The 12,852-nt window shown below is 42.5% G+C and overlaps 1 protein-coding gene across 1 annotated transcript in view; it reads right to left on the reverse strand.

Moving 5' to 3' along the window:
* Window positions 1-12,852, reverse strand: part of LOC135224507 (vacuole membrane protein 1-like) — a gene marked incomplete in the record, with an annotated part of 106,564 nt that overhangs the window by 36,466 nt on the left and 57,246 nt on the right. The window contains 1 exon segment of the mRNA XM_064263536.1: window positions 8,245-8,525. Coding sequence (XP_064119606.1) covers window positions 8,245-8,525 — 281 coding nt within the window.

Consider the following 12,852-nt stretch of genomic DNA (forward strand, 5'->3'; position numbering starts at 1 on the left):
GCCGACCCACAGAGTGGGCAGCACCTACTACTACTACTCCATCCCATGCTGCCGACTGCTGCGCCTCTGGTGGCCATCCTTTTCAGTTAGCGCACACGATACACGTGCCATTTTCTTCTCTGTGTTTTTGTGCCCTTTCCTTTGGATTTTATTACCATGGAGCGTGCAGCCATCGCAGCAGCTAAGTTAAGTACTCAGTGTTTATTGCTATTTGGTTTTTTCCGGCCCTGAGCCCGTATTTGCCGTTTTTTAGGTATAAATACGGTCTCTAGGTCGGAAGCATGGCAGCATGGTTCTGCCTCGTGGTGGGTCCGTTCTGGGTCGCCCATACCCAGAACTTCCCCTGGCTTTTGTACGCTCTATTTTTATTATCCGCTTTGTTTAGGGTAAGGTCTACACGGTTTTGTCATGCATGCATGTCTTTTACCTTATGTAGGTTCTTCCATCCAGACCCTAGCCACGGCTCTTAGTATCGGCCTCGGCTAGCTTTGAGTGGTAGACTTGCCTTCGGGTTAGTCGTACACTCCTGGATTTTTTCTCCTACTATTTGTTTTCTTTCTTTCATTTTATTATTCATTTGTATATTTATGTGATATTGTTAGGTTAGTTAGGCGTCTGGCTCGCTTAGCTAGGTCATGGCCCATTGGGCCTTTATGTTTACCGCTTTTCAGCTCGGTTTGCTTCCCGATAGCATCTCTCTGATCAGTTGGTTATGTTCTAGGCTTAGTTGTTGTTCTTATCGCCCCGTGGTCACTATTGTGATCACCGAGGCAGCCAGACGCCTGTCCAGTCACCTTTCCCCCCTCCCGCTCTTCCATAGGGTCGGGGGGGGTGGCTAGGCCTGCCCATGCTCGCTCCGCATACCCGAGCCTGCCTCCCTCTCTCCCCCCAGGCGGAGGGGGTAGAGGGACGGGACAGACCCAGACTGGACTCGACCACCTCTCCGGCTTTCTCGGGTCCCGGTCGGATGGTAAGGTGGGGGGGGACTGGCCTTTCCCCTCCTCCATTACTACTCCGTCGCTCCGTTACTAGCCCGAGTCTGTATGCCCCTTGCTCTTTCCCACCTTACTAGGGCTCCTTTAACCACCGGAGACCTGGCATCCAGCGGAAAGGTGCTAGTCTACCCCACGGGGTGGTGGACCGGAACATACAGTCGGTCCCTTCTAACCTCTCCGTTTCACTGAGTTATACACTCCGCCACGCACTGGACTTAGTCCGGTACGTTCGAGCTTTTAGGTTTAAGATCTATTATGTTAAACTATTAATTGTTTATCTTAAGTACCTTAAACCATTTCCCCTCCCTTCATGTTTCAACCGGATACCTCCGGGGTTTATAGCCTATTCAGGCGATTATTAAGGGAGGGGCTATGCCCAAATTTTTTCCGAGCTCCGGCATGCAACGGAGTTCTTCTGTCCTTTAGCCTGTAAGTGATATTCTTTAAGATACTCATGTGTCTTTCCACTTACAGACCACCAACTGTGAGCATCCGGGATGCGCCGCCACACTTCAGGACCCATGTGGACACGAAGTTTGCCGGTCCCATGCTCCATGCGCGACTCCGCACGGGGACATCCAGGTCTGGTACCATGAGACGTGTACCATATGTTACGATCTGGTTGAGCCAGCTTTTAGACGGGGTAAGTATTCCATCTCCGGTAGCTGGTCCTCATCTGTTATAGTGCTTAAGTTTTACATCAATCACTCTAACTTAAGGTAAATTCAAGGGGCCTTATAGCCCCTATAATTTTAAGTTATGCTTTAAGTTAGCTTTAGTTTTAAGTTATTCTTAAATCTAATCAATACCCTCTCTTCCAGGCGCCGGCCGTGAGGGATACCGCACTGGCAACCCTGCGGGCCTGGGTCGGCGGTTTCGGGAAGAACGCCGCCAAGGGTATGCCCTACAGCCTGGAGAAAAGGTTGGCGGTACTAATCTTCCCCGGAGGCAAGGCGACAGGATACGTCGACCCAGTAGAGGCGGCCCCGACTATCGCCTTCATCCAGCAACAGCTGGCTGCCTCATTGACTGACCAAGGCCAGGACATCTCCTCGGAAGTCGCGACGTTGGATATTAATGTAGAACCTATGGTAGGTGTAGACGACCTGTTGGTCGAGGTAGGTAAGGTGGACACCCAAGGGATACCCTTGGGTGCAACTGTTTCTTCTACTCCTGCAACCTCTCCATCCTTCCAAGGCTTTACGGGTGACGAATTATATACTCCTCCTGACGCTTCAGTTAGACCCAAGGTCAAGGGTCAAGCAGTGAAATCCTTGACAAAGACGTCGTCGTCGTCTAAGAAGACGGCTTCGGCGTCATCCTCCTCTCGTAAGTCTCCGGCTAGGAATCCCGGAGCAGAGAGATCTAAAGCTTCTGGGTCCGGCTCTAAGTCCTCGAGGAGTAAATCCTCCAGAGAGAGATCTCACACTCCGGCAGAGTCGTCAGTTCCGCTACCCTTGGTTCCAATTCAGAGCCCACCCCCTCCACCTCCGCAGCAGCTCCGGCTTTGGACTCCAATGCTGGTCTGTTACAACAGGTGGGCGACCTGGTTGGGTCTCTGAAAAGTAGCATGGAACAAATGATCTCTCGGTTGTCGGATAGGATTACCTCTCAAGACAGCATTATAGCCGGACTGAGCCAGCTCCTCTAGCCTCTCCTCCACCTTTCAATACAGGTGGAGCCCAGCTTCCCCCGTATGACTCTCTACCTCCGTTCTCAATGAACAACCCTTGGAGAGTAGCGTCATACGCCCCCTTCCAAGACGGACTCATTTCTATCCCGGAATGTGGAACTCGGAGGATCGAGGACTTTCGAGTTCTACCCAGGAAGACCTCAGCCCTTGACCGTTCATCGGCTACGCAAGGCTCACCGCCTCAGCCATGACTCGGGATGATAAAGTACCAAAGGAGACAGTCCTCTATTCACGTGACCAGGCTCAGAGAGAATGGCTCAGGTGTCTAGAGGACATGGATTGTTCCAATACGAAAATCCAACCTTTCAAGAGTCCGTTTACGATCTTTACGATGGATGAGAGTACCCCGCTCCCTTTCCTGACAAGATCGCGACGTCTACCATTCCAGCGGCCCAGAAGGGGACCCCATGCCTCAACTGAAGGAAGCAGATCCTACATCTCCGTTACTTCCTTCAGCCGGAGAATTGTGGGAAGACTTACCTAACACCTTCTCAGCTGGCAAACTCAAACCGGACTGTGCTATGGAGCAGTTTGGTGAAAGTTACCTAGGCTTCCAGATAGCCTTATTCAGGCTGAATTTGACGCCAAATCGCGGTTAGCCAGATCTATTAATTCCATGGCTATGACCGAGGTGGCTACCATAGCCTATGGTTCAGAACCGCTCTTCAAGCTTATGACCAAATCCCTGACTCAAACGGTACAGTCAGATATGTTTGAGTTTGCCACTGCTAGGACGAATTGTAGGAAGCATGTCCTACAAGAAGCAACTATTCGGCACGAGCCGAATAGGTTACTTGCGTCGAGCATCTGGGGAGCAGACCTCTTCCAGAAGCGATGGTGAAGGAGGTTCAGTCAGAGGCTACGAGGTTGAAACAGAGCCTTAAGGGACCGTTGGGGTCTTACGGCCAAGAGGCGGCAAGATCTAGCAGCTAGAGGTAAGGGTCAAAGGAAACCCAGACGTTTCCAGCCCTACCAGAAAAAGCAGCCACGCTTTTCTCAGCAAGTTCCGGCTGTTCCCTTAGTGCAAACAGCCCACCAAATTCCACTTCAAAGGCTCAATCACAGCCGATTTATGTTATCTCCCCTCAGCCTCAGCCCTCCACCTCTTACGCCTCTCTCCAGCTTACAATCATCCTTCGAGAGTCAAGCTTCACAGAAGTATGACCGCTCGGGTAAGGAGGCAGAGGTAAGCGATCCTTTCGTGGGAGAGGATCGGGAGGTCCTTTAATGGGGGAAAACATTTCCGAGGAGGCCGAGGAGGCTACCAGAACCAATGAGGAATTTCAGGTAGGAGGGAGGCTGTTTCACTTTCGCCACCGGTGGAACTTCAGCAAGTGGGCTCACACATTGTGTGGCAAAAGGCCTGGGTTGGAGCTGGTTAAAGAACCCACCCCCATCCAGACCTTTCCGCCAACTTCCTTCCAAGGAACTGACTGGAGTATGCGGAGGATCTCCTTCAGAAAGGAGCTATAGCGAGAGTCAAAAGGTTAAAATTTCAAGGACGCTTGTTCAGCGTGCCAAAGAAAGGCTCACAAAAAAGAAGGGTAATCTTAGACTTGTCCCGCTTAAACTTAGCCATTCGCTGCGACAAGTTCAAGATGCTCACGATCTCGCAGGTACGGACCTTACTTCCCCGTGGGGCCGTCACCACCTCTATCGATCTTACAGACGCTTACTATCATATCCCTATTGCAAGACACTTCCGTCCGTATCTGGCTTCAAGATAGGAGACCAGACATTCTCCTTCAAGGTAGTTCCTTTCGGGCTCAACGTAGCACCCAGGGTGTTTACGAAGCTGGCGGAAGTAGTAGTTCAACAACTCAGATCGCAAGGGATTATGGTAGTAGCGTATCTCGACGATTGGTTGATCTGGGCTTCAACAGTCGAGGAATGCAACAGAGCAACACTGAAAGTGATTCAGTTCCTGGAATATCTAGGCTTCAAGATAAACAGGACCAAGTCAAGACTCACTCCAGAGTCAAACTTTCAGTGGCTAGGCATTCAATGGAATCTATCCTCCCATACTCTGTCGATTCCATCATCCAAGAGGAAGGAAATAGCGAAGTCAGTCAAGCAATTTCTGAGTTCCACAAACTGGCGTCAAGAAGATCTCAGGAAAGGATCCTGGGTTCTCTCCAGTTTGCATCAGTGACGAACATCCTAATGAAAGCCAAACTGAAAGACCTAACCAGAATCTGGCGCTCACGAGCAAATGTCAGGTCCAGGGACAAATTGTCCTCAGTCCCTCTGATTCTAAAGAATCGACTCCGGCCGTGGGCGAAAGTCAAGAACTTGTCGGTGTCAGTGCCCCTTCAGTTTCCTCCACCAGGGATCACCATCCACACAGACGCTTCATTAAGCGGTTGGGGAGGATATTCCCAGTTCAAGAAGGTTCAAGGAACGTGGTCACCTCAGTTCCGTCAGTTCCATATAAACGTACTGGAGGCAATGGCAGTGTTCTTGACTCTAAAAAGGTTACGTCCGCCAAAGTACTCCCACATAAAGCTAGTCCTGGACAGCGCAGTGGTAGTACATTGTGTAAACAGAGGAGGCTCCAAGTCACGTCATCTAAATCATGTCATGGTAGCCATCTTCTCCCTGGCGGACAAGTTCAGTTGGCATCTCTCCTCCACTCATATAGCTGGAGTGAGAAACGTCATAGCAGATGCTCTATCCCGATCAGTACCTCTAGAGTCGGAATGGTCACTGGACAACAGTTCGTTCCAATGGATTCTTCAGAGAGTTCCAGGTCTACAGGTGGATCTCTTCGCATCTCAAGCGAACCACAAACTCCCGTGTTATGTAGCCCCCAACCTGGACCCTCTGGCCTATGCCACGGACGCCCTGGCTCTAGACTGGAACAACTGGGAGAAGATTTATGTCTTTCCTCCAGTGAATCTTCTCATGAAAGTGTTAAACAAACTCAGGACATTCAAGGGTCAAGTGCTCTAGTAGCCCAGACTGGCCGAAGAGCAATTGGTACCCTCTCATTCTGGAACTGGGTCTTCGCCCTCTTCGGATCCCCAATCCGCCAAGCTCTCCCAGTCAGTACAAACGAAGACTGTGTTCGCTTCCTCAGGGATTCTCAAAACCCTAACTTTATGGATTTCATGAAGTTTGCAGCGAAAAGGGATGCGAATATTGACCCTCAGAATATTCTCTTCTTGGAATCCGATAAAAGGGATTCAACTTTGAGACAGTATGATGCTGCTGTCAAAAAGTTAGCAACCTTCCTGAAAGAATCAGATATTAAGATCATGACAATCAATTCAGCTATATCCTTTTTCAGATCCTTATTTGAAAAAGGCTTAGCAGCTAGCACAATTACGACAAACAAGTCAGCCTTGAAAAAGATTTTTCAATTTGGGTTCAACATAGACTTGACAGATTCCTACTTCTCGTCTATTCCAAGGCGTGTGCTAGACTTAGACCTTCTGTAAGGCCTACGTCAGTATCATGGTTCTTAAACGATGTTCTAAGCTGGCTTCAGAAACCAATAATGACACATGCTCGTTTATAATGCTCTTAAGAAAAACCCTATTTTTATTAAGCTTGGCCTCAGGAGCTAGAATTTCAGAACTGTCGGCTTTATCCAGAGATCCGGATCATATTCAGTTCCTTCCCACAGGGGAACGTGCTACTTCTCCGGAACGTAGCTTTATAGCTAAGAATGAAGATCCTTTGATGAGTGGAACCATGGAAGGTACTACCCTTCCACAAGATGTATCTCTTTGCCCAGTTTCAGCCTTACGAGCCTTTCTATCTAGGACCTCCTCCATCCTCATCGGGTCCTCTCTTTAAGAGAGAAAAAGGTGGTACTTTATCTATTAAAGGCATCAGGCAACAAATCCTGTACTTCATTAAACAAGCCAATCCTGACTCTTTCCCAAAAGCACATGATGTCAGGGCAGTAGCCACCTCAATTAACTATTTCCAACATATGAACTTCGATGAGTTGAAAAAGTATACGGGATGGAAATCGCCGACAGTGTTCAAACGTCATTACTTAAAGTCCTTGGAAGCTCTGAAATTTTCAGCAGTTGCAGCGGGGAACATAGTTTCCCCTGACTCTGACTAATCCTTAGTAGAAGATCCAGTCCTCCTTTCTACCTGCCTCACCCAACAGTTCGTCTATTCCTGCCTTGTTCATTTACGGTCACCTTGTGTCTTAGCTGCTTTTATGATGATATAGTGGGTGTCCCTTATTTTTTTGCTAGGGACACTCACATTTGATGATGATTATTGATCTCGTGGATGTCATCTCCTTATTTTTATGCTAGGAGATACATCTTATTATAATGGTTACGGGTTTTGTATATTAAGTCATATACATTCCTTTATATTTTATTATTGTTGAGTTGTTTTATTCAACTTTTATGTTAATTGCTTTAAAATATTGTTTTTTGATACATAGCTTTTACACAGATACCATTTTTGTACATATATGATATATTCTCCTGTATATATGTATATTACCTTAAGTTAAGAAATATTATTAGAATTAAGTATAAATTAAGTAATATTTCTATTTTGTATCACTGTGTATATGTATTTCTATTAGCAATTATATTGATTTATTTTTATTTTATCTTTTATTTGAGACCTCTTTGTATTTTGTTGAATTTCTTTACAATCTTGTGCTATTTCTCTGGTACGATTTCGCGCAGCGACACGAGCTGAGCCCAGAAAAGGGATTTTGACGTAAGGAAAAATCTATTTCTGGGCGATTGGCTCTGTCGCCAGCGAAATCCCGCCCTACCCATCCCATCGCCAAGATTGTCTGCTAACTTCAGGATGGCCACCAGAGGCGCAGCAGTCGGCAGCATGGGATGGAGTAGTAGTAGTAGGTGCTGCCCACTCTGTGGGTCGGCTCTCCTCTGGGGGATTTTGTAGTGGGAGAATTCTATTGGCATTTGGCTCGTGGTAGTGGTCTCACTCGCCATAGTGTTCATACCGACACTCTCTGGGAGGGTGAGCGAGTCAGTTATACTGACCTTTTTCTTTATTTATTTATTCTCTGGTATGTGTTAGTACATTTACCCTAGAAATAATAGATTAAAGGATATTTCGCTGGCAACACGAGCCAATCGCCCAGAAATAGATTTTTCCTTACGTCAAAATCCCTTTTTTATTGACATAGCCACATCTCTAAAACATTAGTAAAACATTTTCAGTGACTTAATTTGTTTCTTAAGAAAAGTCTAAAAGTGTTTAAAAGTATAGTACACTATGTATAAAAACAAAATGATGAAACCAAGAACACAGTCAAAATTCTATCTCTATGCCTAACCTCATGATGAGTATGACTTTGAAAATTATTAAGAAGCTTCACAAAGCCACAGACAAAATACTTAACTCTCAAAGGACTGGCCTAAAGGGAGATTTAATTTAGTAACAGATTTAAAAAGGCTTAATAACTTTTCAGTCTGATTCTTGAATAAATAAATGGAAATGAAGAAGATCCATCAATTATCTCATGAAGACGAACATGTGTGGTAGCTACATATAGTTCAACGGTTACATAAGAAAAAAATTCCTCTAAAAATATGTAAATACCTGAGTTGTTGCCCCCACACCAGGCTTTCTATGGAACTTCTGCTTCTGTTTTTCCAAAAATGTCTTGAATGGCTGTTCTAGTTTGGGTCCAATCACTGGCACAAAAGCTAACAGCCCAACAGCCCTGGCCAGCAGAGACTCGTTGAAGGCAATTATAACAAACATCTTTTGTATGTGCATCTTGATAACAGCCTTGCCAATAAGGGTGGCACCAAAGAAAGTCCAAAATGGGACAAGAAAATGGCCGCAGGTGATACCAGCCAGGTCAAAGAGAGGGTTGGTTGGGGTATCTGAAAAAGACAGGAGAAAAGTAAGATATTTTTGGTGAAAAGAGCATTTTATAATGGTAGAGAAGTCTTTCTATTGCAATCATTCCAACATGAGTTATACTTGCACAACAAAATTTTGAGCTAAAACCTTGTTCAGTATCTGCTACAAGGTCAAGAATTTATATATGACATAGTATATTTGTTTCTCCAAACGTAAAAAAAGAGAGGAAAATTAACTTTTTTATAATAAAAGAAGGTTCTATATACACTTCCCTAATACTAATTATATTGTTAACAGTTTCACTCACTCGGCAGCTAAAAACCTGAAATTTGTGGAGCGAGAGGAACAACTTGGTAAAGAGCTCAATTTGTTTATGCTCTTGTGTCCATGTGAGGAAGGGCAGGCTCCGATCATGTTATTACTGGTTAAGTATGTACAAAATCTTATTTTATTATACAAACAAATTTCATTTTTATATAAGTAACTTACCCAGCAATTACATTGCTGATTCCCACATTGACATGAGGTGGGATACAGGGACATATCTACCCCAAAACATTAGGAATGGTAATGAATTTGAGACTACAAAATATGCCAAGATTGATAAGATCATTGTAGGAAGATACTGCATCAGGTTATTGCTGGTCTTATCACATAAATGTAGTGACATGGTGACATAGTTCAGGGTTGCCTACTATTTAGTGATGCTTTGCAGTAAAGGGCAACTCTGATTGCTAGCAAATACAAACAAGTTGCCTCTACCCTGGGTGTGGTACAAATACAATTAACCAGAAAAATATACTAACGTCACCAATAACACCAGAATAAAAAACCACTACCCAACCTTAAAAAGACTGGAGGGCACTCCTGGTACATGTACCTTCAGGTTCCCATAAAAAACTCAACACCACATTTTCAAGGAAATTTCCTTATTTCCTTTTGGTAATACAAAGCACACACTGATTTGCATTTCCTGAAAGTCACCTGTACAATAGAAGCAAGTGATAAATTTTGCTTGAATGCCAGTGAAGTGGCTACAGCTCTTATCTAATGAGCCTTATAACCTTGCATGAAGCAAAGGCATCATCTCCAATGAAGGAATGAGCTTCTATGATAAGGTCCTTGAGGAAGAATGCCAGAGCACTCTTCAACAGTGCATGAGAGGGATTTTTAACCAAACACAACAACTCCCTTGAAGGACCACACAATCCCTCTGTTCTTTGGAGATATTTCAAGAGCCCTCACAGAAAATAGCACTTTCTTCTTCACCTGGACCTACAATATCTATCAGCCTTTTAATAACAAGAGAGTGAGGATAGGGCTTGGAAGGAGTCTCGTTTTTTGCCAGAAACTTAACCCTTAAACACCGAGCCAGTATTTCCAAAAGTGTCTCCCGTATGCCGGCGGCGTTCGCGAGTGAGCGCCGAAGCGGAAATTTTTTTTTTTCTTTTTTCAAAAAATCACAGAACGCTTAATATTCTAGATTAAGAGTTCATTTTTGGCTCCTTTTTTGTCATTGCCTGAAGTTTAGTATGCAACCATCAAAAATGAAAAAAAAATATAAATATTGGGATATATGATAGTGTTAAAAAAATTTCATATATAATTGTATACAAATCGCGCTGTGAGCAAAATGGTTAAAGCTAAGGAGTTAATTATTTTTTCGTTGTATTGTACACTAAAATTTCAAAAATTCACCATAAATCGAAATATTGTGCTAGAGACTTCCAATTTGTTGCAAAATGAAGATAATGGATTGAATATTACTAGACTGCAAGTGTTGTAGCTTACAATTGGAGTTTTTGACCATTTCGGTCGAGTTTAAGTTGACCGAAGGTAGAATTTTTCTATTTATATGAAAATATTTCAAAACTGATAAAAGCTACAACCATGGGTTGTTTTTAGTTGTATTCTACATGAAATTGTACACATTTTCATATATAAAACTTTATGTAACGGCCAATATAAAATCGGATGACAAAATTTATGGTTTTTTCGGAAAGTTACCACGCGCACGTAAGGAAAAAGTTTTTTCATAAATTCACCATAAATCTAAATATTGTGCTAGAGACTTCCAATTGTTGCAAAATAAAGGTAAATGATTGGATTGAATATTACTAAAATGTAATAGTTTTAGCTTAAAAATGCGTTTTTTACCATTTCGGTCGAGTCAAAGTTGACCGAAGGTTGAAATTTTTGCATTTATCGTTATTTATATGAAAATATTTCAAAACTGATAAAAGCTACAACCATGGGTTGTTTTTAGTTGTATTCTACATGAAATTGCACACATTTTCATATATAAAACTTTATGTAAAGGCTAATATAAAACGGTGTAAACATTACGTCAATCGGATGACAAAATTTCTGATTTTTTCAGAAGAGTTACCGCACGGACATAAGGAAAAGTTTTTTTTTCATAAATTCACCATAAATCAAAATATTGTGCTAGAGACTTCCAATTTGTTGCAAAATAAAGGTAAATGATTGAATATTACTAGAATGTAAGAGTTTTAGCTTACAATTGCGTTTTTCTACCATTTCGGTTGAGTCAAAATTGACCAAAGGTTGATATTTTGGAACATCGTTATTTATATGAAAATATTTTAAAACTGATAAAAGTTACAACCATGGGTTGTTTTTTGTTGTATTCTACATGAAATTGCACACATTTTCATATATAAAAATTAATAAATGGCTAATATAAAATGGTGCAAACATTACGACAATTGGACGAAAAAATTTCAGATTTTTTTACCGCGCGGATGTAGGAAAAATTTTCTAAAATTCACCATAAATCGAAATATTGTGCTAGACTTCCAATTTGTTGCAAAATCAAGGTAAATTATTGAGTATTACTAGAATGTAAGATTTTTAGCTAACAATTGCGGTTTTTGACCATTTCGGTTGAGTCAAAGTTGACCAAAGGTTGAAATTTTGGCAATTATCGTTATTTATATGAAAATATTTCAAAACTGATAAAAGCTACAACCATGGGTTGTTTTTAGTTGTATTCTACATGAAATTGCACACATTTCCATATATAAAACTTTATGTAATGGCTAATATAAAACGGTGCAAACATTACGACAATCGGACAAAAAAATTTCTGATTTTTCGGAAGAGTTACCACGTGGACATAAGGAAAAGTTTTTTTTTTTCATAAATTCACCATAAACCAAAATATTATGCTAGAGACTTCCAATTTGTTGTAAAATGAAGGTAATTGATTGAATATTACTAGAATATACGATTTTTAGCCTACAAAGTTGACCGAAGGTTGAAATTTTGGCACTTATCGTTATTCATATGAAAATATTTCAAAACTGATAAAAGCTACAACCATGGGTTTTTTTTTGTTGTATTCTACATTAAATTGCGCACATTTTCATGAATAAAACTCTATGTAACGGCTAATATAAAATTAAAAAATTATGTTAAAAGTGACGAAATAATTTCTGAGATGTGTCGCTGATGCTTCTTAGTGCGAGAAGAAAGAAATTCGCACTTGCGTGCCTGGGTAACGATTGTAAACAAAACAACAGCTTGATCCGTTAACTCCCAGCATCCCTCAAGAGGCGTGATTCAAAAGTTTTCACCAAGTAGGTCTATAACTATTTTTCCGCGATTTAAAAAAAAGAACATTTTTGCGTAGATGTTTCGTACGTCAATTCGGCACCCAACAGACAATTTTCGTCGACGTTTCATGCGTCCAATCGGCGTGTAAGGGTTAAAGGGAGCAGACAGCATTACCCTGGGAGAATCCAACTCTTTTATCCACTGCATGGATTTCTCCGAGATCTGAAAGATCCTGCTTAAGAGGTAAGGGCTACTCCTCTATGTCTGAAGACAGAGCCTAGCTTGGCACTGTAGCCTTTGATTGTGGAGGTTGACAGATGTCTAGAGGTTCTCAGGTAAAGTAGAAAGTCTGCCATTTCAGCTCTAGATGTTTTAGTAGACAAGATACCGCGTTTCTTACACCAGGGTTGGAAAACTGCCCACTCTGCTTACTACACTTGGCAATATCTTGTGAAATTGACCTTGAAGATTCCTTTTTTTTTTTTTTTTTTTTTTTTTAAGAAGTTTTCTGACAGTTTGAAGCCTGTTAGGGCCAGAGTAAACAATCCCTGATAGAACCACTTGTCTGTGCAGATGAGGTGTTCGAGATAACAACCTTGGAAAGTCTTCCAACAGCTCTAGAAGATAGGGAAACCACTCCTTTGCTGGCAAAAAGGAAACTAGAATCATCGATACATTCCGATGGGATCAACCTTGTTTATGACCTGCCTCATCATGCTGAGAGGCAGAAAGGCATATAGGAACTTGTCTGACCAGGCC

This window comes from Macrobrachium nipponense, chromosome 12 (genome assembly GCF_015104395.2).
Source record: "Macrobrachium nipponense isolate FS-2020 chromosome 12, ASM1510439v2, whole genome shotgun sequence".
Classification (NCBI taxonomy): Eukaryota; Metazoa; Arthropoda; class Malacostraca; order Decapoda; family Palaemonidae; genus Macrobrachium; species Macrobrachium nipponense.